Source organism: Pelecanus crispus, chromosome 9 (genome assembly GCF_030463565.1).
Source record: "Pelecanus crispus isolate bPelCri1 chromosome 9, bPelCri1.pri, whole genome shotgun sequence".
NCBI classification, from domain to species: domain Eukaryota; kingdom Metazoa; phylum Chordata; class Aves; order Pelecaniformes; family Pelecanidae; genus Pelecanus; species Pelecanus crispus.
The window spans coordinates 18,871,837-18,897,134 of record NC_134651.1 but is presented as its reverse complement, the minus strand read 5'-3'; the positions used below and the strand labels follow the sequence as shown (position 1 = coordinate 18,897,134).

At 38.4% G+C, this 25,298-nt stretch overlaps 1 protein-coding gene across 12 annotated transcripts in view; it reads right to left on the bottom strand.

The window, feature by feature from the left end:
* Positions 1-6,396: 6,396 nt before the first annotated feature.
* Positions 6,397-25,298, bottom strand: part of TRIP12 (thyroid hormone receptor interactor 12) — an 83,774-nt gene continuing 64,872 nt past the window's right edge. For 7 of the 12 annotated variants that reach the window (XM_075716154.1, XM_075716157.1, XM_075716152.1 and 4 more), the window contains 16 exons: positions 23,995-24,167; positions 23,474-23,547; positions 23,168-23,367; positions 22,286-22,413; positions 20,476-20,627; positions 19,825-19,967; positions 18,421-18,577; positions 17,091-17,189; positions 16,436-16,550; positions 15,998-16,152; positions 15,320-15,484; positions 13,929-14,093; positions 10,245-10,358; positions 8,355-8,449; positions 8,049-8,152; positions 6,397-6,933 (listed from right to left, as the gene is read on the bottom strand). In XM_075716154.1, coding sequence (XP_075572269.1) covers positions 6,737-6,933; positions 8,049-8,152; positions 8,355-8,449; positions 10,245-10,358; positions 13,929-14,093; positions 15,320-15,484; positions 15,998-16,152; positions 16,436-16,550; positions 17,091-17,189; positions 18,421-18,577; positions 19,825-19,967; positions 20,476-20,627; positions 22,286-22,413; positions 23,168-23,367; positions 23,474-23,547; positions 23,995-24,167 — 2,236 coding nt within the window. In that variant the 3' untranslated portion in view covers positions 6,397-6,736. Of the gene's footprint in view, positions 6,934-8,048; positions 8,153-8,354; positions 8,450-10,244; positions 10,359-13,928; positions 14,094-15,319; positions 15,485-15,997; positions 16,153-16,435; positions 16,551-17,090; positions 17,190-17,674; positions 17,911-18,420; positions 18,578-19,824; positions 19,968-20,475; positions 20,628-22,285; positions 22,414-23,167; positions 23,368-23,473; positions 23,548-23,994; positions 24,168-25,298 lie in introns of those variants that run through there. The other 5 variants (XM_075716159.1, XM_075716156.1, XM_075716161.1 and 2 more) reach the window with 2 other exon arrangements.

Sequence of the window (25,298 nt, the reverse complement as noted above, 5' to 3'; positions counted from 1 at the left end):
ATTGCGACACGTTGTAGTAAAACGGATTTATCCAGTTGGGTCTTGAAAACCCCAGGGAGACTGCACCATCTCTCTTCTGGGGATATGAAGCCGAAGGGAACAATCCCCTCCCTTGCCCTGCCAGCTGTGCTCCTGTTACTGCAGGGTGGGATGCTGTTGCCTTCCTTTGCTGCCAGGGCACGCTGCTGACCTGTGTTCAGCCCTTTTCAGCAGAGCTGCTCTCCAGCCAGTTTCTGCCTTTACCTCTGATTTCTGGTCTAGCAGAAGCAGCTGATACCGCTGGCCATAAGTTGGAAATTACCAGTCTTAGAATTCAGTGTTACTAAAGGTGGGATAATTTTGCTGTTCGATAACCATTTTAAAGCGACTTCTTTCCCTCTTTTTGAGTAGCATTTATACTTCTAGTGTCCCAGAATAAGGCTTGCTCCTCTGCATACCAAAGAAATAACAAAACTGTGGGAAACCTTTCTGAACGATTAGTAACATCAATACTTTCAGCAAATTAAGCATGCCAAGCTACCAAGTGAAGACATAAAAATTAAATACCGCCATTTGCTTGAGAAGTATAGCACAGATAATAGGATTGACAGAAACACTGGCTTCAGGAAAGAAATAATCAGGTCAGAACTTTTCATTTTTTAGTCAATGTCTTGACAGTTTTGATATATAGAAGTAACCTGTGAGAAAAGGTTGGAAGAGGAGGCTGGGAAATAAAGTGCCACCTCCTAGATTGGCTAACTATTCCTGGAGCACTGCTTGCATCGCCTGCCTCCCAGAGGCTTCTGCATACAGAGTCCTAAGAAGAGAGCTGCAGTCAGACCAGGCCTATATTTAGCCTAGAATACCTTGGATAGCAGCAAAAGGAAGAGTAAAGCCACTTACATGATATTTGCCCTAAAAATTCTGTTTTCTGTCACTTGTAGCTCAGGGGCCTCCTAAAACAGACAAAAAACTCAACTAAATTGTCTTTTTACTTCTATGACCCATTCCACTAACTCACTACAAAGCATCAGTTAAGGTTGCTTTCTTCCCTGAAAGCATAGGCTTTACTTTACTGAAGATCTATGAAATGTACCCTGAATCAATCAGAAATGATCACACTAAATGGTCTCAATATTTAATCTCAGTCACCATATGAAACAGCCACAAGAGGCCAGGGGAAGAGAGAGGAACCAAAGAACGGGAGGACAGGCAAAGCAATGAAGCAGGAGACCATAATGTCTAGCTCTCAAGTTAAATGCCACAAAAAATATTGTTGAATAGCTATTTGCCACAAATTCTCATGCTAATTTATTGAAGTAGTTTTCCATACTAGGGCAAAAGTCTAGAAATGCCCTATTTTCCCTTCCTGTAGGATCCCACCATCCAGGACTGTGGTGGTTTAGCCCCTCTCAGCAACCAAGCACCCCGCAGCCGCTCGCTCACCCTCCCCCACAGTGGGACGGGGGAGAGCATCGGAAGAGCAAAAGCAAGAAAACGCATGGGTTGAGATACGGACAGTTTAATAATTGAAATAATAATAGTAATAAAAATTGTAATGAAAAGGAGAACGAGACACAAACAAAACCCGGGGGGGAAAAAAAACCAAAGTGCTGCAACCCCTCACCACCCGCCTGGCTGTGCCCCCTCCCAGCTTCTTGTGCACCTGGCAGAGCATGGGAAGCTGAGAAGTCCTTGACTAGCATAAGCAGTACTTAGCAACAACTAAAACATCAGTGTGTTATCAGCATTATTCTCATCCTAAATCCAAAACACAGCACTATGCCTGCTACTAGGAAGAAAATTAACTCTATCCCAGCTGAAACCAGGACAAGGACAGTTAAAAGCTGGCAGCTGCTTAGAGTGCTCTATAGGCAGCTCATGAAATTTCATGATCTTTCTCTCTACCTTTCTCTCAGTTGTATATTTGGGAAGTAGCTCTTGAGATGGGATAACTGCAGTATTTTTAGGTATCTTCATAGCATTGACCTACCTTGGTTTTCAGTATCTAAGAGTATATTGCATTTAAACTTACTTTTACAAAGGGAAACCCCCTCCTTCCACCTCTTCTTGTTCTCAGACAACAGGGCAGGGTGGTTGCTGTCTCACATTTTCCCTCAGGCTTATCTGCCTCTACCTTTCACAGGGTCTTAGCGATAGCCACAGCCTAATATTAAAGGGGTGGGGGGACACAGACAGACAGGACCCCCCCCCCCCCAAAAAAACCCAACCAACCACCCAACAAACCCACCACCAAAGAACCCACCACACACTTGTTGCTTTACCCCAACATGCTGCTTACAGCTTGACCTAGACAGTTTCCTTCTTAACTACAGGAAGATGTCATAGGAGCTAGGAATTTCTGCCCCCCCCCCCCCCCCTTTTTCTTTTTTTGGGGGGGGGGGGGGGTGGGGGGGGTGGGCATCACACACTTTCATCTCTCCTACTACTCCTATTAGGGTGTTGGTTTGGTTTTTTGGTTTTTCTTTTCCTCCTTGAACCAGTTTTGCAGAAGTTGCTGCCAAACTAGACTTAGAGCTATCAGGAATTTCAATCTAGTGCCTTGAAAATACCAGATGCATCTTCATTGTTTCCCCTCCACTTAGTTCTCCTGTTTATGGTTCAAGATTTCGTGACACCCCAGGCACACACAGCAAAGGAAGAGAGACCCAAGACCTGTTGCTCCTCTATCCCTAAAGCAGCCTGATGTCCGATCAATACGTGCACATTTCACTACCAGGAGACAAGGACGTAGTATTCCTCTAAAGGCATCTTCTACCCCAGTCCACTGAAGCAGTTACTCCTTGAGCTATTCACTGTTAGTCATAGGCAGTAGAGCTATGAAATTTGTTTCCTATTTGCTGTACAAACATGCATTAATGTTCTGTTAAATACATGCGACTGCAGCTTACACTGTTGGGCTGAGGGCACTGGGGTGGGGCAACTACTGCTACTCTTGGGGCAACTGACTACACTCAGGAGAAAAAGCTATTAAAAACACAGTGCATTGGGAGAGATACAGCAAGCTGTGAACACGAAGCTGTGAAATTCCTGCAAGATCACAGAAACAGATCACATGGCATAGAGGTTTTCTAGTTCAAGCTATCAAGAGACTAGAAAAGTAGAGGAAGAGACACAAAAAGCCCTGAAAAGCCTCAACTACCAGGAAGATTTCCCCACCCCTTCCACACTTTATTGTAATCCATCTGAGCAAAGCTTTTTATTGTTCCCCATTCTGCCAACAGTTTTAGCTATAGAAAAGCATTTTGACCTAGGGGAGGCATGTTCACATCAAAACCAAGGCATCATCCCTGAAGTCAGGTAGGCTTTCATTTCCTGTGAGAAAGGCCTCTGCAGAGGTACAGGCTTCTCGGATGCTGGGAACTGGTATTACTCATTTGAAGACAGGTTGCTGAAGACAGGGGGGGCAGGGCCCAGAAACTCTGTAAGACGACAGACATACCTCCAGCAGTGGCCAGAGAAGAGGGCACAAGCGATGGCAGGCACTTGGGATTTCATCAGTCCCTGCCCTTAGGCACCCACCTTCTCAGCAGGAGAGCTCAGTAGGGGAAAGGAGACGGGGGAAAAAAACCCACTAAACAAACCAACCAACCAAACCCCCAAAACCCACACACAGGGAAAGAAGGAAGAATCTAGGCAATTAAATTACATGAGCAGTCTGCATATGAAAACTTCAATATCAGATCAAGTTTGGCAACGGGCACGGGGATTTTTTTACACAGAATTAATTCTTCGACATTTTCCTACAAAATGTGAAGTAAAGCAGCACTACAGCTTACTAATTCATGTCAGCTGTGATACTACTTAAGTGTGTTCCCTACACAAAAGATTTCTGTATAAAGCAAACATCTAAGAAAACAAAACAACAACAACCAAAAAAAAAAAAAAAAAAATCACTGCACAAGTTCAGTAGCAGCTACCAGTGCTTGGACAGCACTTTTTTCCATGACTGATTTTCTCACTGCTCTTGTTAATTCAGGACACAAAACTCATCCAAAATTGTAACTGATGGCTGGTTTTCTCTAAAACCAGTTGAACTTGCGATGTTAAAAAAAAGCCTCTATTTTCAAAAATGAGACTTTTTAGTGTACCTTTTATTATACCTTAAAGAGATACAAAACAGTTCAGTACTAAGACAACTACACGTTCTCCTGAGCGCTACATAGTCCTCAACTTACATCTGCACACATCTACGATTGATTTTAGTGAGTTTTTCCCTTAAACCAAAGTTCCTGAAAAGGAGGAATCCCCCCCTAAGATCTTGCCCCACCCCTCCACTTGTTCTCAACTACTCTTTAGATACTATAGTTCTGCTTGTACAAAAGTATTGCAGTCGTGCGAACTGTGACTCTTCAATTTATTCTTAAATTTATGATCTTTACCTTTTAAGCCAGACTGCTCTTCTAATACACTAAAAGCCGCCCTTGGTAGGGGAAAAAAAAAAAAAAAAAAAAAAAAAGAAAAAGAGAAAGCGTCACCCAAAAGGGTTTAATTCCCTTTTCAGGCCAACTACATCCTTGGTCTGTGCTGAAAATGACAGCCAGCACAACAAAAATCAATTGCCACCACAGGTACTTGTTTTTTCCTTCCTTTTTAAACAGGCAACCAACAACTTATTTTCCCACTGAAACAGAGTTATACAATGGCTATATATCAAATTTGAAAACTCCTCAAAATTTCAAAGTCAATGAAAGCCAGATTCTAGAGGGAGACAACATGGGTAAAAAAATATCAATACACATGATATTTTAATACAAAATATTAGCTTTTTTCTTTTTTTTTTTTACACAAGTCAGTTTTTTTAAAATATAGAACCTTAAAAAATGAACAAATTGCTATCCACACACTATAAACACTTTTTTGTGCTCAGTTTGATCAAGTTATCAGAACAATTTAAACACCAGTCCATAGTTTAAACACTGCCTTGAAGTTTTATGAAAACTATGCCGCACTGTGCACTACCATTATTATATGTACAGTGTGAAGCACCTTCTTTCAGTTTTAATACGGTAGTAGAAGCTGTTCAGTTATCAGGTTCTTTGTGCAAGGATTTCACATTCTACTCATGCTCATGACAGATTTGCATTACATTTCAGTGGCACTGGTATGAGCAACCACATGTAATTCTGTGAATGTTCACTGGAAGAATGTCCATTACATGTACTGAAACACATATTCTGGAAGTACAAGTTCTTCAGCTAGATAAAAGAAAACTTGTTATTGTTAGTTTAGGGGAAACACTAGCCTGATTAGCCAGAATTTAACAATTTCTAAGCACTGAAATGAATTTTGATTTCTCAAAGTTGAATAAAAGTAACTATCACATTTTCATAGAGATCTCGGGAATATTTGTAATCACCCGTTTTTTGAACCCACAGAAAGAAAAAAATTTCCCTCTAAGTTGGAGGTCTTAAAAGGTCTTGTTTTAGTAGTAAATCATCCACAAGTTGCAGGCTGTTAGCCAAGTAGATTTTAAGATGATTTACTTGCATTACAGTAATTTACACAATTGAACTTTATGCGTACAGTACAAAACTATGAACAAAAAGGTGAAGCAAACTTTTTTATTTATATTCAGGTAAAAACATTAACCTGATGAAGTAAATTATTGCAGATTTGAGAAATCAGCACATAAAACAGTTGGACAGAGCATTGCTTACAGGTGCTTTATCTGTGTCAAAAGACAAAGGCTGAACTGTTTGTTCCAAGCTAGCACTGGGGGGGGGGGGGGAAAGGGGGGTGGGGGAACTACAAAAGTAACCAGAAACTTAGATCAAGAACAAGAAAACTGTTTACTCAAACAGGGAATGAAACAACTAATTTGTCTTTTAAAAAACTTTACATCAATTCGAAATGCTCTGGCCTTACCACAATACACACTGGCCAGCCCAAGCTGTTGGACTTCAACTACATGAAAGAAATAATTCTTCCTAGCCTCTAGTAAGAGGCTTTTGCTGCCTGAATCACTGTGTAAACAGCTCTAGAGCGTTGACTGGTAAAGGCTGTCGCCATTATATCCTAACACTACAGTAAAACTATGCTATAAGAAAGGTTCTACCTAGTTACAAAGGCTGAATTATATTGACAATATATATTTGATTTCAGTAAAATTTAAATTATCTTAATCAGAGAAAGAGGCATGGAGCAGTTAAGTGCCCATGCTAACCAAAACATAACAATTGTTGAGTGTTGCACACAAAAAGAACCAAGTGAATTGCACATCAGACAATACATGAGGATGGGTAAAATTAGAGGCAGGTGAAGGGTACACAGAACTAGTCTACTAAACTAGATTCGTCAAATACATGGTGTATTTTAATTTCTGTACTTATGTACAAAAGTTGTCTTTGGAGGAAAAACTTCAGACTTAGCTAGATGGATACACACAGCCCAGTATTAAACTGCACAGCGACATTTATTGTTCCAGCCTGGAAAAACATCCCTTTTTAAATTTCACACAGCAAAGCAAGTTAAAAACTTCACTCATCAAATAAATGATAATTTAAACAAGAACTTGCTAAAGAAACCTTGTCACAACAACTTTTAGGGCCTGATCACTTTAAGTCCATAGGGGCCTTTAATGAATATCAACCAAGTGTCTTTGTTTATAATCTGCAAGCCGTTTTTCTACAACAAGAAGGCGTAACACGTTTCCTTGACTCGGGTGATATATTTAGAAAATAATCATGAGTTTGTCTTTTGCTGTAACAGGCAGACATTGCATTTTTCATTGTGATCAGGAAAGATGGAATGACTGCTGCCCTTCTCTTGCAGCTATCAAGAGTTTTTCACGCATTATCTCAATAGTTGAATAGTCCGGCAATTTGAGATAGTTCACACAAGTCATTACTGAGGGCAAGAAATCATCTGGATTCTCTGTAGACTCAAATGTCTTGCGTACAATTGTCAACGGAGGATTCAAGCTTCGAAAGCCTATTAACAAGAAAAGACATTCAGAATAAGGTTGTTCCTCTTGAAAACCCGCGGTTAACACTGTAGACATCTAACAGTGACAGAAGCATGCATCTCGTAACTGACGACTTAATCTCCGTTTTTGAAAGTTTAGAATATGGCTTTATAAGCCCATGTAGCAAGCTAAAAAAATACCTAACATCCTTTCTGTAGATTAGTTTCCAAGATTTATTAAAAAAAAGAAATAAGCTAGATGCATCTACTTTTAATTTTGTGTTCTGTATGTGTAAAAAAACCTATTCCAATCACAATATTTTTAAGACTTTGTTAGTTTCATACACATTTTCTAAGATCCTCAGAAATTATATGACTGTTGTACCTTGGGTTTTTTTACTCCAGTTAAGGTTTTTATACTCCTAACCCTCAATCCTGTCTGCACCATCTCTTCCCAAGAGAGATCTTAAATTTTTTTAAAAAATAATCAAGTCTTTCTTATAATGTAAATTCTTTAACTAGGACAAAAACCCAAACCCCAAAGAATATAAGTAATAGAACAGATGCATAAATTCTGTTTTTACTTGCAAAGCGTTCAGCTGAGAATATGGTAAAATGTGTATTCTATAATGGTCCCTAGCAAAGACAGCAAATTCCTCAGTTTTCCTCACTGTCTCTCATCTAAATTCTGAAATTCAAAAGGGGGAGAAGGTAGAAGTTTACCACTATGCTTGCATTGTCTCCCTTTTGGGGGGGGGGGGGGGGGGAAGATTGTTTCCAGGTAGCAATGCATCCTTTTGTTGTTGTCATAACTTAATGCATCTCTAGCCAAGGAATACAGTATTAAGGGTTTTCAGTTTTGTTTAAATTTTGAACTATTTTTTTGCCCTCTGGTAGGTTATCTGACAACATAAATTAAACCTGGAGAGAGTCAACTGAATGAAATGTCATGAGATTAACACAAAGTTTGGAAATTCTACCTGAAGTCCACCCAGCCACTTCTGAAACTAGAAGTGTCAAACAAGTATGAACCTCTAAAAATACACAAGTAATTTTTTCTGGCAGTGAAATAATCCACTTGTTCTGAAATGCATTAATAATACTGATTTCACATATAGCAATATGTAATAAACAAAACCTACCTCCTACAGGCAGTCTGGGGCTACCTGTCACAAACTGAAGAAACAGTCTTTGCTGCTCGCTATCAAAGCTACTGAGAATTTCAAAGAGATACTTCACTGCTCGACTAAGGAGGGGAAAAAAGCAAGCTATTATTATTTTGTTTATAGTTAAAATAATTGCATCAGATTCACAGTCAGTGCAGTATGAATATTTTCAAGTAAGTTTCATATAATTCTTTTTGCTTGAATAACAGTATATCAAAATTAAATACGTATTTTCTAGTACTAATATTTATTTATTTTTTAACAAGACCAACATCATATTACCTGTCATGTGTATAACCGTGATCTGGCCTGCAACATTCCATTAAAGTCTTTGCATCCCAAGTGTCAGTTTTACTGCCGCACAAGAGCTGCTCCAACTATAAAAAAAACAGGGAAGGAAATTTTCCCCTTTAGAACTTGAGGTAGAACAAGTACTGTCTGTTCTGACTACTCTTACAGCATTCTACTTTCTGGAATGGCTTGCTGCAAAACAACTTCAGTCACCCCAAGTAATCCTCCCATATTCTTTGAATGCAATAGCTTCATCCTAGTGACAGCCTCATTTGCTGAATCTGCCTTTGCATACAATCCACTATCACATGAGATGCTGAATGTATCTCTTAGAACAGAGACAGTCCTATAAGCAATTTACACTGGAGAACCAAAAATCCCTTAACTTTTTGGAAATCTCACAATTTTTAAAGAAATCTAAGTGAATGGGAAGAACAGAATGTTTACACTTGTTTTTTAGAACTCTGAGCTCTTCTTTGAAAGAAAAAAAAAAAGGATCAGTCATTAGACAGAGATGATCTGTCAGATAGCAGTTTTGTACTTAAATTATTTCGCCTATTTTCTATGCACTTGGGCAGAGATGACAGGCTACAGCCAAAACATTAAAAGCTTCTACAGACATCCTTCTAGGATACACAAGAGTTATAAAGCACCGATCTCAATAAAACCGGAGGTTTGACACATCTAGGGTGTTCTGTTCATGAACAAAAGAATTTTACAAGTTCTTCATAATAGTTTAGGAATGGTTTGTAAAAAGGTCCAAATGGCTGGATAGCTATCAGCAACAGAACACGAGATAGCACATGTGTATCTTATTAAGGAAAGGATGTCTTATATCTCGCTCTACTCCAATGGCTTCAATTTTGTATTAGTAGATTAGCAATAGACTAGCGTCCGTATTTTAAATTCATTTCCAAGCAGAAGCAAGCATCAAACCATGCCAAATGATGACAAGACAGAAGAACAGCATCACATATACTACAAAATTAAGAAGTTTGGGTAAAACACTAGAGAAACTAGAATAATCTGCTATTTTTACTAGCCTTAAATTTGTTGCAGAAAACAAGGTGGTGGTACTCTTTAAAAGTAGTACCAGAGATGCACAGAAGAATCACTATGAGCAGCTACAGATCTCAGCTTTCAGAGACTCTTACACCACAAAGCACCAAGAAGAGAGTAACACAAAGGCTTGGCTAACACACTGCTTCAGAGCATGCTTAACGTGCTATTCATGAAGTCAAAGATGTACATTTACGAAGGTAAATAAACCCTTCAAAGTACAGTCTTCAAATAAACTCCCTAAAGGCAGAGTAATAAAACATTCTCTCTTCTAGTCCAGACAACCATAATTGTGTCTCAATTTAGCGTGCAAGAATTTTACAAGGAAATTGATATGCTGGGTGGTGAGAATAAGGCAAGACCAACTATCCTTATTCTTTACCCCTTCATCTGAATCACCTCTTACGGTCTAAAGCTTTGCTAAAGAGCTGACTACTTTTTTTTTTTTTACTAGAACAGCCAGGTAGCATCCGCATCTATAGCTACTAAGAGGTACTGCAACACAAGAAATTAAAGTATCCATACCAATATAGAGAGCTTGCGTATATAAATTTAAGCACTTGTCTCAGAAAAACTGGATACACTCAATTTTAAACAAAATGGAGCTGTTCATAATAAAAGCATCAAATAAATGACCAAGCACAGAAATCTTTAACATTTAAGTATGCGATTTAAAGGACACTAGGTTTTACTAATATGCATTGGAAATGTAATGTAGACAGACTGTCACAACTGCACTGCATCCAGTGCATACCTAGGTTCAGACTGTCATCTGTATAGATATAAGGTTATAAAAGCATCAGTAAAAACAGGTTTACCAACCTCCTCAGGATAGAAGTACTGAAGATGACTGAGGGGGAAGACTGATTCAAATCCATCTCTGAATGAGTCAAACTGTCTGGCAACACCTTCATTAAGTGCCCAGAATATAACCAACTGCAGGCAAGGGGGTTGGGGGGGTGGAAAGAGAGAGAAAAAAGTTATTTGAACAAAGAAAGCATGGAATGATCACTACTGTACAAAAGACTACAGCTGCAGAAAAATCTCTACAGAAGCCTAGCCATATGCTTACTGTTATTGTGGCAGAGTTTGAACTTTGATTTATGGAGCTGCTCTACAGCATTGCCTCATTCTGCCTTAATTCATAAGCTCATACTGCTTCATATGTGCACATGCAGTGCTGCTGCAATGCAACAAGACAAAATTTGTTGGGTTTTTTTCTTTACAACTTTCTCATGTGGTCTGCCATTGCAAATTAGCAAAAGTCATTTGGAGTTCTAACAACCCCATATTTAGAATACCTTAAGCATGGAACTCCCGCAGAGTTTAAACAACTTACTTGCCTTTATTTTTGATAAAACAAGGTTAATAGTTGGAATTCAGAATAGCTGGTTAAACTGAACCTATTTAACAAAATATTTTAAACCAAATCTAAACATTTATTAGATATTTTCAGAAGCCTAAACTAGATGTGCTCTCTGTACACTGATACCCATTTAAAATTCAGCAGCTGAAACAGAAATCCTTAGGGCATCATTGGCAATATTATATTAGTTTCCCCCATGGAAACATATGGGTGCCTTTTCTAATACATAGTTACAAAAAGTAACTTCAGACTTTTTGTTATATTAAGTAGCTTAATATTATAAGAATACATGAAGAGAAAAAAAAAGAAATAACTTCATTTCATGTTACTGGGATTTGGTAAGAATCATAAGGCAGAAGACAGTAAAACAGTAATCTGGGGGGGTGGGGGTGGTGTTTGTTTGTTTGTTTTGGTTTTGTATCTGCAGTTACCCTCTCAGGATTAAATTCACCTTCCAAAGTGGACAGCACATACTGAAACAATAATCACTGGAAGGGAGGGAAGGGGACACGACACAAATGAGACCAAATTTCTTTTATATCTCCTGCAGCCAGTATTTCTCCACTAAATTAAAAAAATATATTATACATGGCAGATTGCATGCCAAGTTCAGATTCTTTTGTCAGTTAGTGCTACTGAAGATTACACTTGCCTTGGCTACCCTCAGCTCTAGCAGGAAATGAAGGCTGGTTGTAAAAGACATGTTGTCAACACACAGCTACTAGTTTTTGAATGTGTTAAAAGCTCTGACCTGGAATGCTGAGAAAAGCTTTGAAAGACATCTAAGGATGCATCTAAATATGATTAAAAACCTCACTGATACTGCTGGACTCCTGAAGCAAGTATTTAACCCTGTCCTAATAATTGAAGAGTTACTTGTTCCAGAAAGCTCTCAGATATGAAAGCCTATTAGGATCTGTTGATAACCTTTCCTACAGAAGAGTCAGGCATTGAATTTTGGGTAGGATACATACCCCTACTTTCACACATCATGTGGTTATACTGAAGAGCAAGCTGGTAAGCATGAGCAGCAAAGGCGGCTGTTCTATTGTATTCTATGAACGTAGAATATTCTATGGCTATTCTAGAAGTAAAGTTGCTGACTTAGAACTGTGGTTACTTTTTATGATCAAGAGCATGTGGCAAAATTAAGCTGTACTGTATTACTGTATTCTTGTGGATTCAAAGAGGAGATCAAGTTGTTAGGCAAAAAACTGCACTCCGGAAACTTTTTGTCCACAAATTTAGAACAGACAAGTTGGCCTCTTTCTTGATGGGTAGGGGGGCACAGAGAATAAAGTCTTTCACTATACTGGTAGCTGATAAAGGTAGCTTCTGTGGGAACCGTCCTTGGGGAAAAAAGGGAGGTGGACGGTGGAATGACACGGCTGCAGGAGAGGCATGAAGAACAACGGTAGGATATTCTAGCTTCTACTACTTCTAATGGTAAGCCACACACAAGATTTTAATGAAAATGACATTGAAAATTGACATTTTCAAAAGCAAGGCAGCTGACCCATCAGCTGTACATAAATTAAATATACTGGTTTTAAATTGCAATTCATCATACTTGTGATACAGAGGACACTAATTTTCTCTCGGAAATCTTTTCCATTTCCTTGACATGAAATCTGTAATGCTAATCACTGGGATCTAGTTTAAAGTCTCCTCTAACAGGCAGGAACATAAAGACAAGGATAGAAAAACTACACAGGTATCCTTTAAAGAAAACAGTCCCAAAAGCTGTTTAGAAAGAAGCAGAGAGCAAGCCTTCTGTAATGATCTGCTTTTCCTTTACTATGCCAGAGGCCTGCAACTGCAGGACACCCGAGATGTTTGCAAGCCTTTCTCAGCATATCAGATACCCGATACACGTTACCTAGAAGAAAAAAAACTGACTGCAAACTGTATGAAAAACAGACTTGAAAGCAACCTTGCTCAGCTTTACTCAGTAAATAGAGACTGCAATGCTGTTTCTAACAAACTATGGTTGTTAGCATTGCCCATCTGTAAGTCTGCAAACAGCTTTATATCCAAATATGTTTAATTTTATAAGTGATTCTTGACTAGCAGAATTCACTTTCAACAAATAAAGATATGAGAACTGGGTATGTGAATAACAACTTGAATCTGGAAGATGAACAGCAACTTCTCCACATTCAGTTGTAAGGATTATGGAACAACTTTGCAGAGTCCTTAGTTGATATACAGGAGCGTATATGCCCCTTACTGAATCATTTCTACCAAAACATCAGATATGTTTCTTATCAGCGCTTGAAAATCTTAACAGTCAGAGTGAAACTGGCAGCAGACTAACCTGACAGAAAATGCATTATTTAGGAATTGGAATAATGGCTTTTTCATGATGCAATCAATCATTCTTACCTCTATCTCACTCATAACTTCATGTGATAATATTGCATTCTTCTTTTGTTTCCTCTCTCTTTTCCAGGCTGTTTTTAACCTACTGTCTTTAACACCTTCTTATGCAGAAACAGTTTCCTACCTTTGTTCAGCAGCATCACCCTTTTGTTTTTCCAGGTTTTATGTCCCTTCTGACACAGGAATAAATCAATATGCAGGTGTACTGTCCACTTATTATGGCACTGTGTCATTCTCTGTTCCATACCTGTTTTTTATGGTTTGGGGGTTTTTTTGTTTGTTTTTGGGGGTTTTGACTCACAACTGAGCTGATATTTTCTTAAGTCTGACTCCAAAAAAATCTCATTATTATTATAGCAGTTCAAAGCCCAGTAGAGTGTGCATGCTAAATCACTACTGCAAACAAATTCATTATCATACACAAATGTGGGAACATATTAAAAGATTCTGAAAGTCCACAGCTCAAATTACTCCACTTACTACAACCCTTCTTATCCAAAAAACTGTACTTCTGATGACTTCATAATGTATAAACCAGACTTTTTTGTACTATAAAATTTTCAAGTCAGGTGTGCTGACTAGGATTCAAACAGGTTTTCTGTAGTAATAAAATAGTACAGAACAGAAGCAATCAGTAGGAAAATTACTGCTGTGTCCAGTTCACAAGAATGAACTGAAATATATACTGAAACAAACTACTTGGGAGCAAGGTGAGGAAGAATAAAGAAAATTTTAGTCCTAGCTTTGCTTTTACGTACTCTGAGATACTCCTCTAAATTGTGGATAGTGACTGGTGTATCTTTTCCCCCTTTTTTCAGTTCTATATTAGGAAACCCAGGAAGTGTGAAGTCCAGCCCTAGATCTTCCACTGAGCAGCCATTCATAGTCAGAGCCTCCAATGCATACTGTAGACTTTCTTTGGTCTAAAAAATTGGAAGCAAAAACCAGTGAGAACAATTCATACACATTAACTTATCCAAAAGTAATGACTTCTAAAGCAGTTTTGACTAAGTAAACATTTCTGTAAGAATATTACTATTAATACTGTTACAGTACTTCTCTCTTTCCTTCTATATTTTTCATACATAACAGTAAAGCAAGACAAACCAAATAAACTATCTTAATGGATAAACTTGAAAGACCATAACAGTACACTTTTTTCTATCAATTTTGGAATTACTTTAGCTTCTTGCATGTTATTTATTTAGAAAATACTATTGCAAGAGAAGGACATGTGTAATATGCTAAGGCTCTTAGGCTATGTTTTTTCCTTAGAATAGTTAATGGCATTCATATTTGGCATGCATACTGACATTTTTCAGCTTTCATCCACCAGGTTTCAGGTTTTTCAAACTCTTGTTGGGAAATTAAAAGCGGTGATCAAGGAGAGAGAGACAGTGAGGTGAAGAGGAACAAAGGCCCACAAGCTTGCAATAACTTCACTAGTAACAAAGCAGATGTATTAAGAGTATAAATTAGGTTATTACCACCTACCATCTATTAACAATGGATGCTAGAAAGAGCATGCATGCCAAAGACCTTTTATCACTACTCTGCAACAGTGAATGGTATTATTTTTAGCTAAGAGTGGATAACCTTGAAAAAATTAAGTTTCTTCTGTATCTATAAAAGAACCTGTATGCTCACACATGAAGCCAGTTTACACCAGTTGTGCATACAGCTTTCAGTGGGGGAGGAAAGAAACCACAAAGGGCACTCCTAAGAAAACCTGAAAATCTTACTAAACCAACTAATGAAAACGCTAAGCTTTTTGAATGTTAAAAAAAAAACAAGGATAGATTTTTTTCCTCTGATATTAAAGTTGGTTAGTCTTTTTAAAAGTGAACCAAAAAGAGAAATTACCTTAGGTGAACATCTGGCAGTTTTAGCCATTTCTAGCCTGTGTTTAATCCCACAGAAGAATCCCATAATAAATTTCTAATGTTAAAGTCTACAGTACAAAAAGACCATGTTATAATTACTAGCCAATGATTTAATAATATTAAAACTACTCCTTTTATTACAATGAAGTAATTATCACTGTTACCATCAGTATTAAGCACTATCATACACTCTCAATTACAGCTACTTCATAAAATCCAAACATGTATGAAGATGCACTCTTCCATTCTTAGGGTTACTTTCCCACCTGTGTTTTGTCCTGTTCAAGTCTTTTCTTTTGTCTTACAATATCTTCAAGGTGATATATTGATTTGGCTACTACTGGATCAATACTGAACAAGTCATGAGATGTTAAGGAAGTTTCCTGTCGTAACATCCATTTATAAAAAGGAAGTCCAAGAGGAAGGTCCACCTGGAAATCAAAATTTTGTTTAGTACTGAACTGTCTTCCAAAACTATATCTTTTGCTATTTTATCTCTTGACTAGATCTAAAATATTATTTACTAATTCATAGTTCTGGCACACACCAAAACACATCGTCTGAGGTATTTTTACCTGAGAAATTTACAGTCGAGAAAACACAACTGACTGTCTAGTGCATATACTTTAGAGCAATCAGCAAGCTAGCAGCTGGAATAATAAGCAGCCCAAAATGATACTGAAAGAAGATTGGAGAGAGATTGCAACACATGGCAGGCAATGGCTTTTCCTTTTTTCACTATGGTCTCAAAAGCCACTGTAAGTATCTTCAACATACACTACCCTTTCCCCCTCAAAAGTTCAGCTGCATCTCTCCCCACCCCACCCAAACTGCTAGAGCTGAAAATACTTCCATGCAACTCTTAATGCTATTTCTCCCCAACACAGTCAGAACTAGAATTTTCATTTAACCCTTCAGAATAATATTTTCCATTTTATTCTCACCAGTCTAAAATCCATGATTGCCTTGGCCATTAGTTTTCCCAGAAAACGGAACTTCATTTTAACTTTTGCAATGTGAGCTGGCTTGGCTGTTCTACCAAAAGGAAGTGCAAAAAGGCCTTGAAGGTTATGGATGTACTTGGTACCTTCCTGGCTTCCTGTTGAGGAAGAAGGAAAAAAAAAAAGAAAAAAATTTCAATACATATGCTGCTAGTGTCATTCCAAATGCAAGTTTGAAAGCAGCTATCAGATAACCATAGCCTAAAGTTTCTTACAAAACATAAAAAAACCCACAAAGCTAATCACACACTATCATGAGGCATATTATCTGCCCACAAACTGAGGTGCTCTTTCAATCAAAGCCATTCACATAATTAAAGTCAACTTAGCATCAATTCAATACTAGATCAATATTGATAGTTTAGGTAGTAAAACATTTACCTTTTGGATTGGCTAAAGTCACTTCTTCTCCCCTCCAAAGGCCTAAGTCTGCTCTCTGTAGTTCCTGAGATACAAGTGCATAGAACTCTAGCGTGGGGCCTAGGCCTGTGCCAACCTTCAGGGAGAGGGAGGGTGTGGGGAGAGGAGGGGGAATGAGATAAATAAATGAGTCCATTAGGTCACTTTGAATATCAAAATCTTCACTTAGTCTGAGAAATATAGTACATTATTGGCTATAAAGAAGACTGCATTGCAAAAAGCATCTAGACAACGTAACTGCACCAACATTTACAGCGTGACTGAGGCAGCTTGCAAAGACCACATATCAGAGGGAATAATAGTGGAATAAAAGTATTAACCACCTAATGATCATATTCTAGAAGAAACGCACACAGCTGTTTGCTTAGAGTTAGGAAAAAAAATGTGCTCTGAAGAATAAGACTGATTATGAAATTTAGTAGATCAGAAAGAATTTCTCCTAGCAACTAAAAATCACAACCAAGCGGATTAGGGATAATTAATAGATAAAATTTCATGGCACCAGCAATACGAAGAACCAAGAGTCTGACCAAGTCATTCTATGAAAGTTGTAGCTTTTTTGTATTAATCTTCAGTAAAAAAAGGGGTTAAATTAGACTGCATTGATATTACTTACTTCATTCTCATACTGGATTTCCAACATGGCTCTTGAACTGCCTAGATCCTGCATCACAGATTCTGCCTGTTTCAACAGCTCATCTCTGTTCACAGTGCGCTACACATTAAAGAAGTTTTAAGTAGTGAAATTATGTCTTTAAGTCCCAGCTCCCAAGGCAGTTACAACAGGAAAAAAATTAGTTATGCAAGTTTTTCCACCCCATGCTAATAGTTCCACAGTTCAACAATTCGTAAGCTCACACTTTGATAAAAATAATTCATGTTTCTATATGAGAACTGACTAGAATTAAAGTGTTCAATATAAAATGAAAAAACGATACCTTACATTTGTATAGCTAATAGGTACTACTCTTGCCAAGAATCTGGCAGTAGGACTATAACATAGCAGAGAATTGTTGTCATGTGATGTTACAGAAAACACAGACTAAAGATGCCAAAATCCAGCAACCTAAAGGAATAATCTTATACCCTGCCCTTGGGGATTCTCTAGTAGGGAAAGTGGCAGGTTTCAAAAAACAGAACAAACACCCAAAAAAAAAAAACCCCACCAACCCAAAACCACACACCACAAAACCCAAACAAAAAAAACCCACACCCAAAAAACCTACCACCACACAAAAACCACCAAAATCCAAAGCCACCCACAACAGCACTGGGATTCCTGCATGTTGGAAGCTATATTCTAGTTGAACTAGATCCTCATGTCTGTCTTTTTTTTCCCCACAGGTACTCACGATCATATAGCAGATCTACACTATACAGCAGATCTTAGTTTAAGATAACGTCTCTCCAGACTCAATGCAGACACCCAAGACTCCCTCAATTTAAAATAGTCACAGCTTAGTTTTATTATGTTGCGACAGGAGGCTTAATACTCTCCCAGAATACAAGGACAATCTTTCTGTTTAGTCAGGTATACACTTAACGGTCTAAATCCTATTGCTTGAATTATTCTGAAATTCTACATAAAGCAAAACAGAGGTTTACAAGCTAATATATAGAAATATCACTAATGTAACCTAAAACTTAAAGTTCATTCTTGGAGTTTAGTTTCAGAAATTATGTAAAGACTCCAATTCAAAATTAAGGAGGATGTGAGAAAGCAGTGTCACATACTCTAGCCCCTTCTGCCACCTAGTGGCACACAGCTAGAAGACATTGTGCTTTCTACACGGGGGCTTTTAACCAAATAAAAACAAACCTCCCCTTCATTGGTATAGTACCAAAACCTGAAGTTTTACAAATAAATCTTGCTCACAATGATATTCTTAAAGACAACAGAAAAATAATCATACAATTCATTCCATTCTTAAACAAGATATACCTACTTTTTTCCTGTCCAGTCGCGGTGCCACTCTGCTATCCTGAGAATCTGATTGATTGATTTCTGGATTAGTATCCAGTAGTCTTTGCATGGCTCGATCACGATCAAAAGCAGTTACATAAAACAGCATTTGACGGGTATCAAATGGAAAGAAAAATGGGCTGTAAAGAGCATTGGATTAGTTAGCTGGGTTCCATAGTTTAGTTTAAAACACAACAGAAATGTAGTATGCCTGAAATTAGTGCTTTATTAAACACTTTGGTGAAAGCAGCCTCCAAAGGAAGCCTTCCAGAACACACTTTAGTTTTAGTAACAATGCTTACGAGCAAAAGTCTCGAGATGGAATATAATATAAGAAGGAATGGCAACAAATTCCAGAAACTTCTAAGTCTTGCAGAGAACTCAAAATACTTGAATGCCTTGGCTATGCAAAGTTTGTATCAGAAAATAAATATTCTTTTACTTGCTCACACCTGTTTTACAATTAATAAATCTAACAGAACAAAGATTATAAGAAGGTGGCTCAAGCTCCCATGTTTGGGGGGTGGGAATGAGCACTTGCCTACAGCAGCACCAGCATTCTACCTTCCACCATTTTGAAAAAACACTTTAAATAATCTGTGAAAGACAACCAGAGAAACTTCTTAGTTCATCAGTTCTACTATTCTCTACCAACATTTAACTTAAGAGCCAGTTTTACTGAACAAATATTGCTACAAATGTTTGTATAAGAATACACATTCATACTTATCATTTGTTATCTGGAATGTTTATGAAGAATTTTAGAGATCTTATTTTGAAAATGAAAAACCAAATAGTTTCTCTAGAATATGTATTTCCAATCAGTTGTCACCAATGTTGCTTCAAGTTTCATGCTTGAAAAATGCAAGAATGTCAACTCTGATTTCTCATTCTTTCACGTGCAAGAGTTTTACAGCTTATACTCTGTATCAAGACACTACAAAGTAGTAGCTTTACAAAAATTATTTATAACATTTTATCAGTAATTATAAGAATATTTTCCATTGTCCCACACTGACTATGCCAAGATAAATGTAGTGGTATGACAAAAATGCCATTAAGCAGTTTAACAGGAGAAAAAAAAAAATGACCTGAATAATCGAGTACTATTATTTCAATGAGAAAACTTCAAATTGCTCAGAAACTCCTCTAAGAAGTGGTCCAAACTTTGCAGCTAGTCTAGCTCTCCGTATTTAATTTAACCTAGGCAATATGGGTGTAAACATTCATCCAAGTGCCTCTATGTAACTTAGCAAGACTTCTCTGACTACATTTTACTCTCCCCCAGCACGTTCAAAAGCATTGTAATATATGATGCACCTGGGCTGCCCACCCAAGAGGCCTACTGAACTCAAATTAGAAATACTATATGGTAAGTCATTCATACCATGTTTTTCCAAGTTCTGTCAGCCAAGTTGGTATGTTTCCTGTCATAATTACCAAAGGATCCTGAAGCTGCCTGTTTGCCTTTGCTGTCAGTTTACTGTTGATAAACTCTGACGTTGGAATTATCTCCTTGCAGATTGCATTCTGTGTTAAATAAAAACAACGTACTTCTAGTTAAAGAAATTGTGGAAGAAATACCAAGCCTTTGTTAGGAGGGTTTTTTTATGCTTTTAACTTGCTTATCATCACAAGAAAAAAACAAACAAACAAAAAACCCAACCCACACAAACCACCCAACAACTTTCATTGTCACTTTGGTCGTACAGAGTGTCTAAGCCATGAACAAAGACTGAGTAAATTTTTACTATTCATTTTCTTTTCAGGAATAATGTTGCTCTCTGAACATAAGGAAGGAAAAAAAAGCATGGAGAATTTGTTTAACAAGCTATAGAGGAAATATAATTGACTACAAGAATTTATAGCCTTCATCTTACCAGAAGTTAGAGAAATATAGTGGAAGACGATACTGTTTGCATTGTTCTGTCGGGGGGGGGAAAGGCGGCAGACTGGGGAAGGAGGCTATTTTAAGGTGTTTCAGGACAGAGCTGTCTGTATCAAGAATGAAAAGTCGTTTAAAAAATGCTCTACTCACATCATACAAGTAATACCAGTATCGACTGATAGCATGTAAAACTCTCAAAAGAAGAATAACATCTAATGATGGATCTTCAAATGTTATGTTTTCTGGTGGAGTAGATATGAGGTAAACTTCTAAAGGATTTAACACCGAAGGACATACACCATCTAGGAGGAAAAAAGAATATGTTATCAAAACAAATCAATTAGAAGTCTTCCCAAGACTTAATTTTTAGGATTCTAGGTAGTATTAGTCATGATCAACCTGTCAGCCTCACAGCTGTGCCTGGGAAGATATGGAACAGATCCTCCTAGAAGATATGCTCAAGCACACGGAGGACAGGGAGGTGATTCGAGACAGCCAGCATGGCTTCACCAAGGGCAAGTCCTGCCTGACCAACCTAGCGGCTTTCTATGGAGGAGTGACTGCATCAGTGGACAAAGGAAAAGCAACGGATGTCATCTACTTGCATTTCTGTAAAGCGTTCGACACAGTCCCCCACAGCATCCTTCTCTCTAAATTGGAGACATAGGGGTTTGATGGGTGGACTGTTCGATGGATAAGGAATTGGCTGGATGGTCACATCCAGAGGGTCATGGTCAACGGCTCGATGTCCACATGGAGACCAGTGACAAGTGGAGTCCCTCAGGGGTCTGTACTGGGACCGGTGCTATTTAACGTCTTCATCAATGACATAGACGGTGGGATCGAGGGCACCCTCAGCAAGTTTGCAGATGACACCAAGCTGAGTGGTGCCATTGACACACCAGGAGGACGAGATGTCATCCAGAAGGACCTGGACAAGCTGGAGAGGTGGGCCTGTGTGAACCTCATGAGGTTCAACAAGGCCAAGTGCAAGGTCCGGCACCTGGGACGGGGCAACCGCCAATATCAGTACAGGCTGCGGGATGAAGGGATTGAGAGCAGCCCTGCGGAGAAGGACTTGGGGGTACTAGCAGATGAAAAGCTGGACATGAGCCGGCAACGTGCGCTTGCAGCCCAGAAAGCCAACCGTATCCTGGGCTGCATCAAAAGAAGCGTGGCCAGCAGGTCGAGGGAGGCGATTCTGCCCCTCTGCTCTGCTCTGGTGACACCTCGTCTGGAGCACTGCGTCCAGCTCTGGGGCCCTCAGCACAAGAAGGGCATGGACCTGCTGGAGCGGGTCCAGAAGAGGGCCACCAAAATGATCTGAGGGCTGGAGCACCTCTCCTACGAGGCCAGGCTGAGAGAGTTGGGGTTGTTCAGCCTGGAGAAGAGAAGGCTGCGGGGAGACCTTATTGCAGCCTTTCAGTACTTAAAGGGGGCCTTTAGGAAGGATGGGGACAATCTTTTTAGCAAGGCCTGTTGTGACAGGACAAGGAATAATGGATTTAAACTAAAGAAGAATAGATTTAGACTGGATACAGGGAAGAAATTTTTTACAGTGAGGGTGGTGAAGCACTGGAACAGGTTGCCCAGAGAGGTAGTGGAGGTCCCATCCCTAGAAACATTCCAGGTCAGTTTGGATGGGGCTCTGAGCAACCTGATCCAGTTAAAGCTGTCCCTGCTCACTGCAGGGGGGTTGGGCTAGATGGCCTCTAAAGGTCCCTTCCAACCCAAAGCATTCTAGGATTCTATGATTCTATCATTCACTTAACTACAACAGTTCAGTCAGACAATTCAGTAAGTATCTTTTTTTTAGTTTTAATACACACATCAACATATGCTTACTTTTCTTATCCTATACTTGCTTTAAAAGAAACTCTATGGTGTCTCCAATCACCCTTCCTCCCCATCCTTTCAGAAATTTCACAAATCTAACATATTAGCAAGGCAATACACTCACCATGCCACAATTCATCGTGCTTTTTAGAATTTCTAGGGGAGGTTTTTGTGGGAGCAGTTTGTGCTCTTCCTCTTTTACCACCAACACAGTCCTTATTACCATCTTCATCCTCTCGCACAGGTTTGTACCTAAAAAGTAATTAGAAGTTAAAACCATGTTTGTGAAATACTAACTTACATGGAAACTAAAGCAGTTATAAAAGTGTTAGTTGTTTGATTACCAGAATTTTACTTGCATGACAGTTAAAAGCAGAAAGACAAGAACAATGCATTTGGACATGATCCAGCCTTTGAAGCTAGGCCCTCAGAAGGGCCCTCTGGCTCCATGAACTGGAAGAAGAGAAGCAGAAGGTATAGACAAAAAAAACAAGTGGTTTGGGGGTTTTTTGGGGGTTGGGGTGGGTTTTTTTTTTTTTTGCTTTTGTATAAATATTAGAAAGAAAAAGACACTGCTAAATGTTAAAGCGTTTGGGACAGTCATAGGTCAATACTGCTCCTTGCAAAGTATGGCCAGAGAATACATACACCTGTACAGCGATCAACTATGAAAACCAGTATGAAGTTGACCGTTATTTGTAGACCGCAGACACATTTTCTATTGTTTGTGGTTAGCTCCCTAGCACTAAGAATGATTTCCCTCCATCTAGCAAGGGTCATTTTAAGATTCCCCATTTCTTGTTCATCAGCTTCACTCATAAGCTAGAAAGAACATCAGCAGCTAACAATGAATTCTTACTAAGTTTTAAGTATCTCAAGCACTTTAGGAAATTCAAAGCTTCACAGTTGGGGGCAGCGGGGGAAGACAGCTATATTCCAATTTTCTTTATGTATGTACATCTAGGAAACTAGAGAAGCCGTCCCCTGATTTCTCTAGCCAACTTACCAAATAGTATGCGTTTTTGTCCAAATCCCAGCTCTTCCTAATGGGTTGCTTTCATCATCTGTAGACTCCCTCTCCTCCTCAGCTTGCAAACTGTACTGCCTAACTGCTTGATACACAGTCATATTGTATGGCAGCAAGTGATCTCCAATGTAAAATTGCAGTCTATGTCTCACATTCCCTGAATTTAAGAATTGAGCAGCCTGAACAAGATGAAAAACACACACAAGTTAGGAAACTTGTTGCTAGCTTTTCTTTAAACCTCTCCCCACACTGCTCCCTCCCCATACCCCCAGAGCAAAAGCTTACCAAAGATTCATCTATTTCTTCATCTGACCCATCATCATCACTATCCTCATCATCTTCTCTAACTCTTCCATAGCCTGAGGCAAGAGGGGAGAAAAACATCCTCATTTGTTTTTACACGAAATGTAGCAATGCTTTTGTACTCTGACTTTTATAAACTCCACTGTTTAAAACAGTTCCAAAATACATCAGTTAAAAAAAAGTAAGATTCAGATGTGTTAGAGTAAGTTTCAGTATCAACATCTGGCATCAAAAACGCCAAGTTACAGCCAATCTGACAGTCAACTAGATTATACTTCCGTTAGTATTTAGACTGAACTGTTTACAACAGGAAAAAGTTTGTCCCAGGAAAGAGAAGATTCTCTCCAGCCTTAGTCTTCTTCCCTGTGAGCAAGATACATTTATAGGTACCTCCCATTTGTCTTCAATATAACCCTCACAGGTTTTTACAGACTCCACACTACTGACAGTAGTGACTATCCCAAGAAGCAACACACATGTGACTGTATAATATATATATATACCTCTAACTACAAGGTATCTTTCAATGGCTTGTACCAAAGCCAGAGGATCAATCTTCACAGGTCCACCTTTCCACTGTTTCACATTAGCACAGTCTGGATGTCTTTGCAGTTGGCATTTTAATTGGTGTGTATTGAAGAATTTTAAAGCTTGGGATCCTCTGTTAAGAGAAAAACTCAAAATAATTTGTGAAAAAAGTTGCTACACAAAGAATCTAATCACCATAATTGCATTTAAAAATGCATTTAGAAAGGCTTATACATGCATTTACAAATTCACTTGTTCAGAGTATTGCTTCTCAGTCTATTTCTCTAAAAATAAGCTATTAAGATTTGGATAAACAGACTAAAAATTCTATTCTACAAGAACACCAGAATCCAAGTTGGACAAAATCTGATTTCCAATAGAAGCTCCATGGATTAAGAGACAGTCCAGTCTGAGGTCTGATTACAATATGGCCGATAGTGACCAACTTTGAGGTGAAGTTGTTCAGTGGTCAGCTGATGCCACATGAGATTTAGAGCTGTGCTTACATGCAGTGCAATAAGGATCAGAATCGGGAGGTGGAAAATGCAAGTATCCATTCATATGTTTTTTTGATAAGAACCTGAAGAGACAACCTGAAACCTGTGTTTTCTTGCCAAATATGTTCCATCTCGCCAAACTATGAATACTCAAGTTAGCCGTTTTTATACACAAACCTCTTATCTTGGGCTGCTTCTATTTCCAGGTGCTAGTGAAAGACTACCAAATCTTAATGCCTCAAAATCCTCATTGACATAATCCATAGTAAGACTAGCAGTCAAACAATGCTGCAGTAGTCTGGCTTCCCATGTTTAATTTTCTATCAAAAAGAATAGCAGAATTTTGCTTCTATGATTAGCAGCTTTATAACTTTTGTAGTTATCCTACTTTTTACAGAAATAGTGCATATTAGGAAGCACTGCAGGATTACAGAGCACATATACTTGCAAAAGCCAGTATCAAGACAATTAATACCTTCAAGTATTAGAGATCTGTGTATTGCATTCATTCCCATGGATTTTAACAGTTTCACAAAAAACAAATACTGAATTTTAATGTAACTTAGATTAATGTCATAGTGTGAGGCTCTACTACATCTACTGTAATTGATGTTGTATCACAGTCAGTAACAAAAAATATCCACATTAACTTACTACCTGAGAGACACAAGATTTTGGCATTTCAAACTTTAAAGAATAGTTTTCAAAAATTCATTTTCAATGCTCCTCCCCTCCTAATTTCTACATAGTCACAAGAATATGTCTATAATCAAATTGAGCTT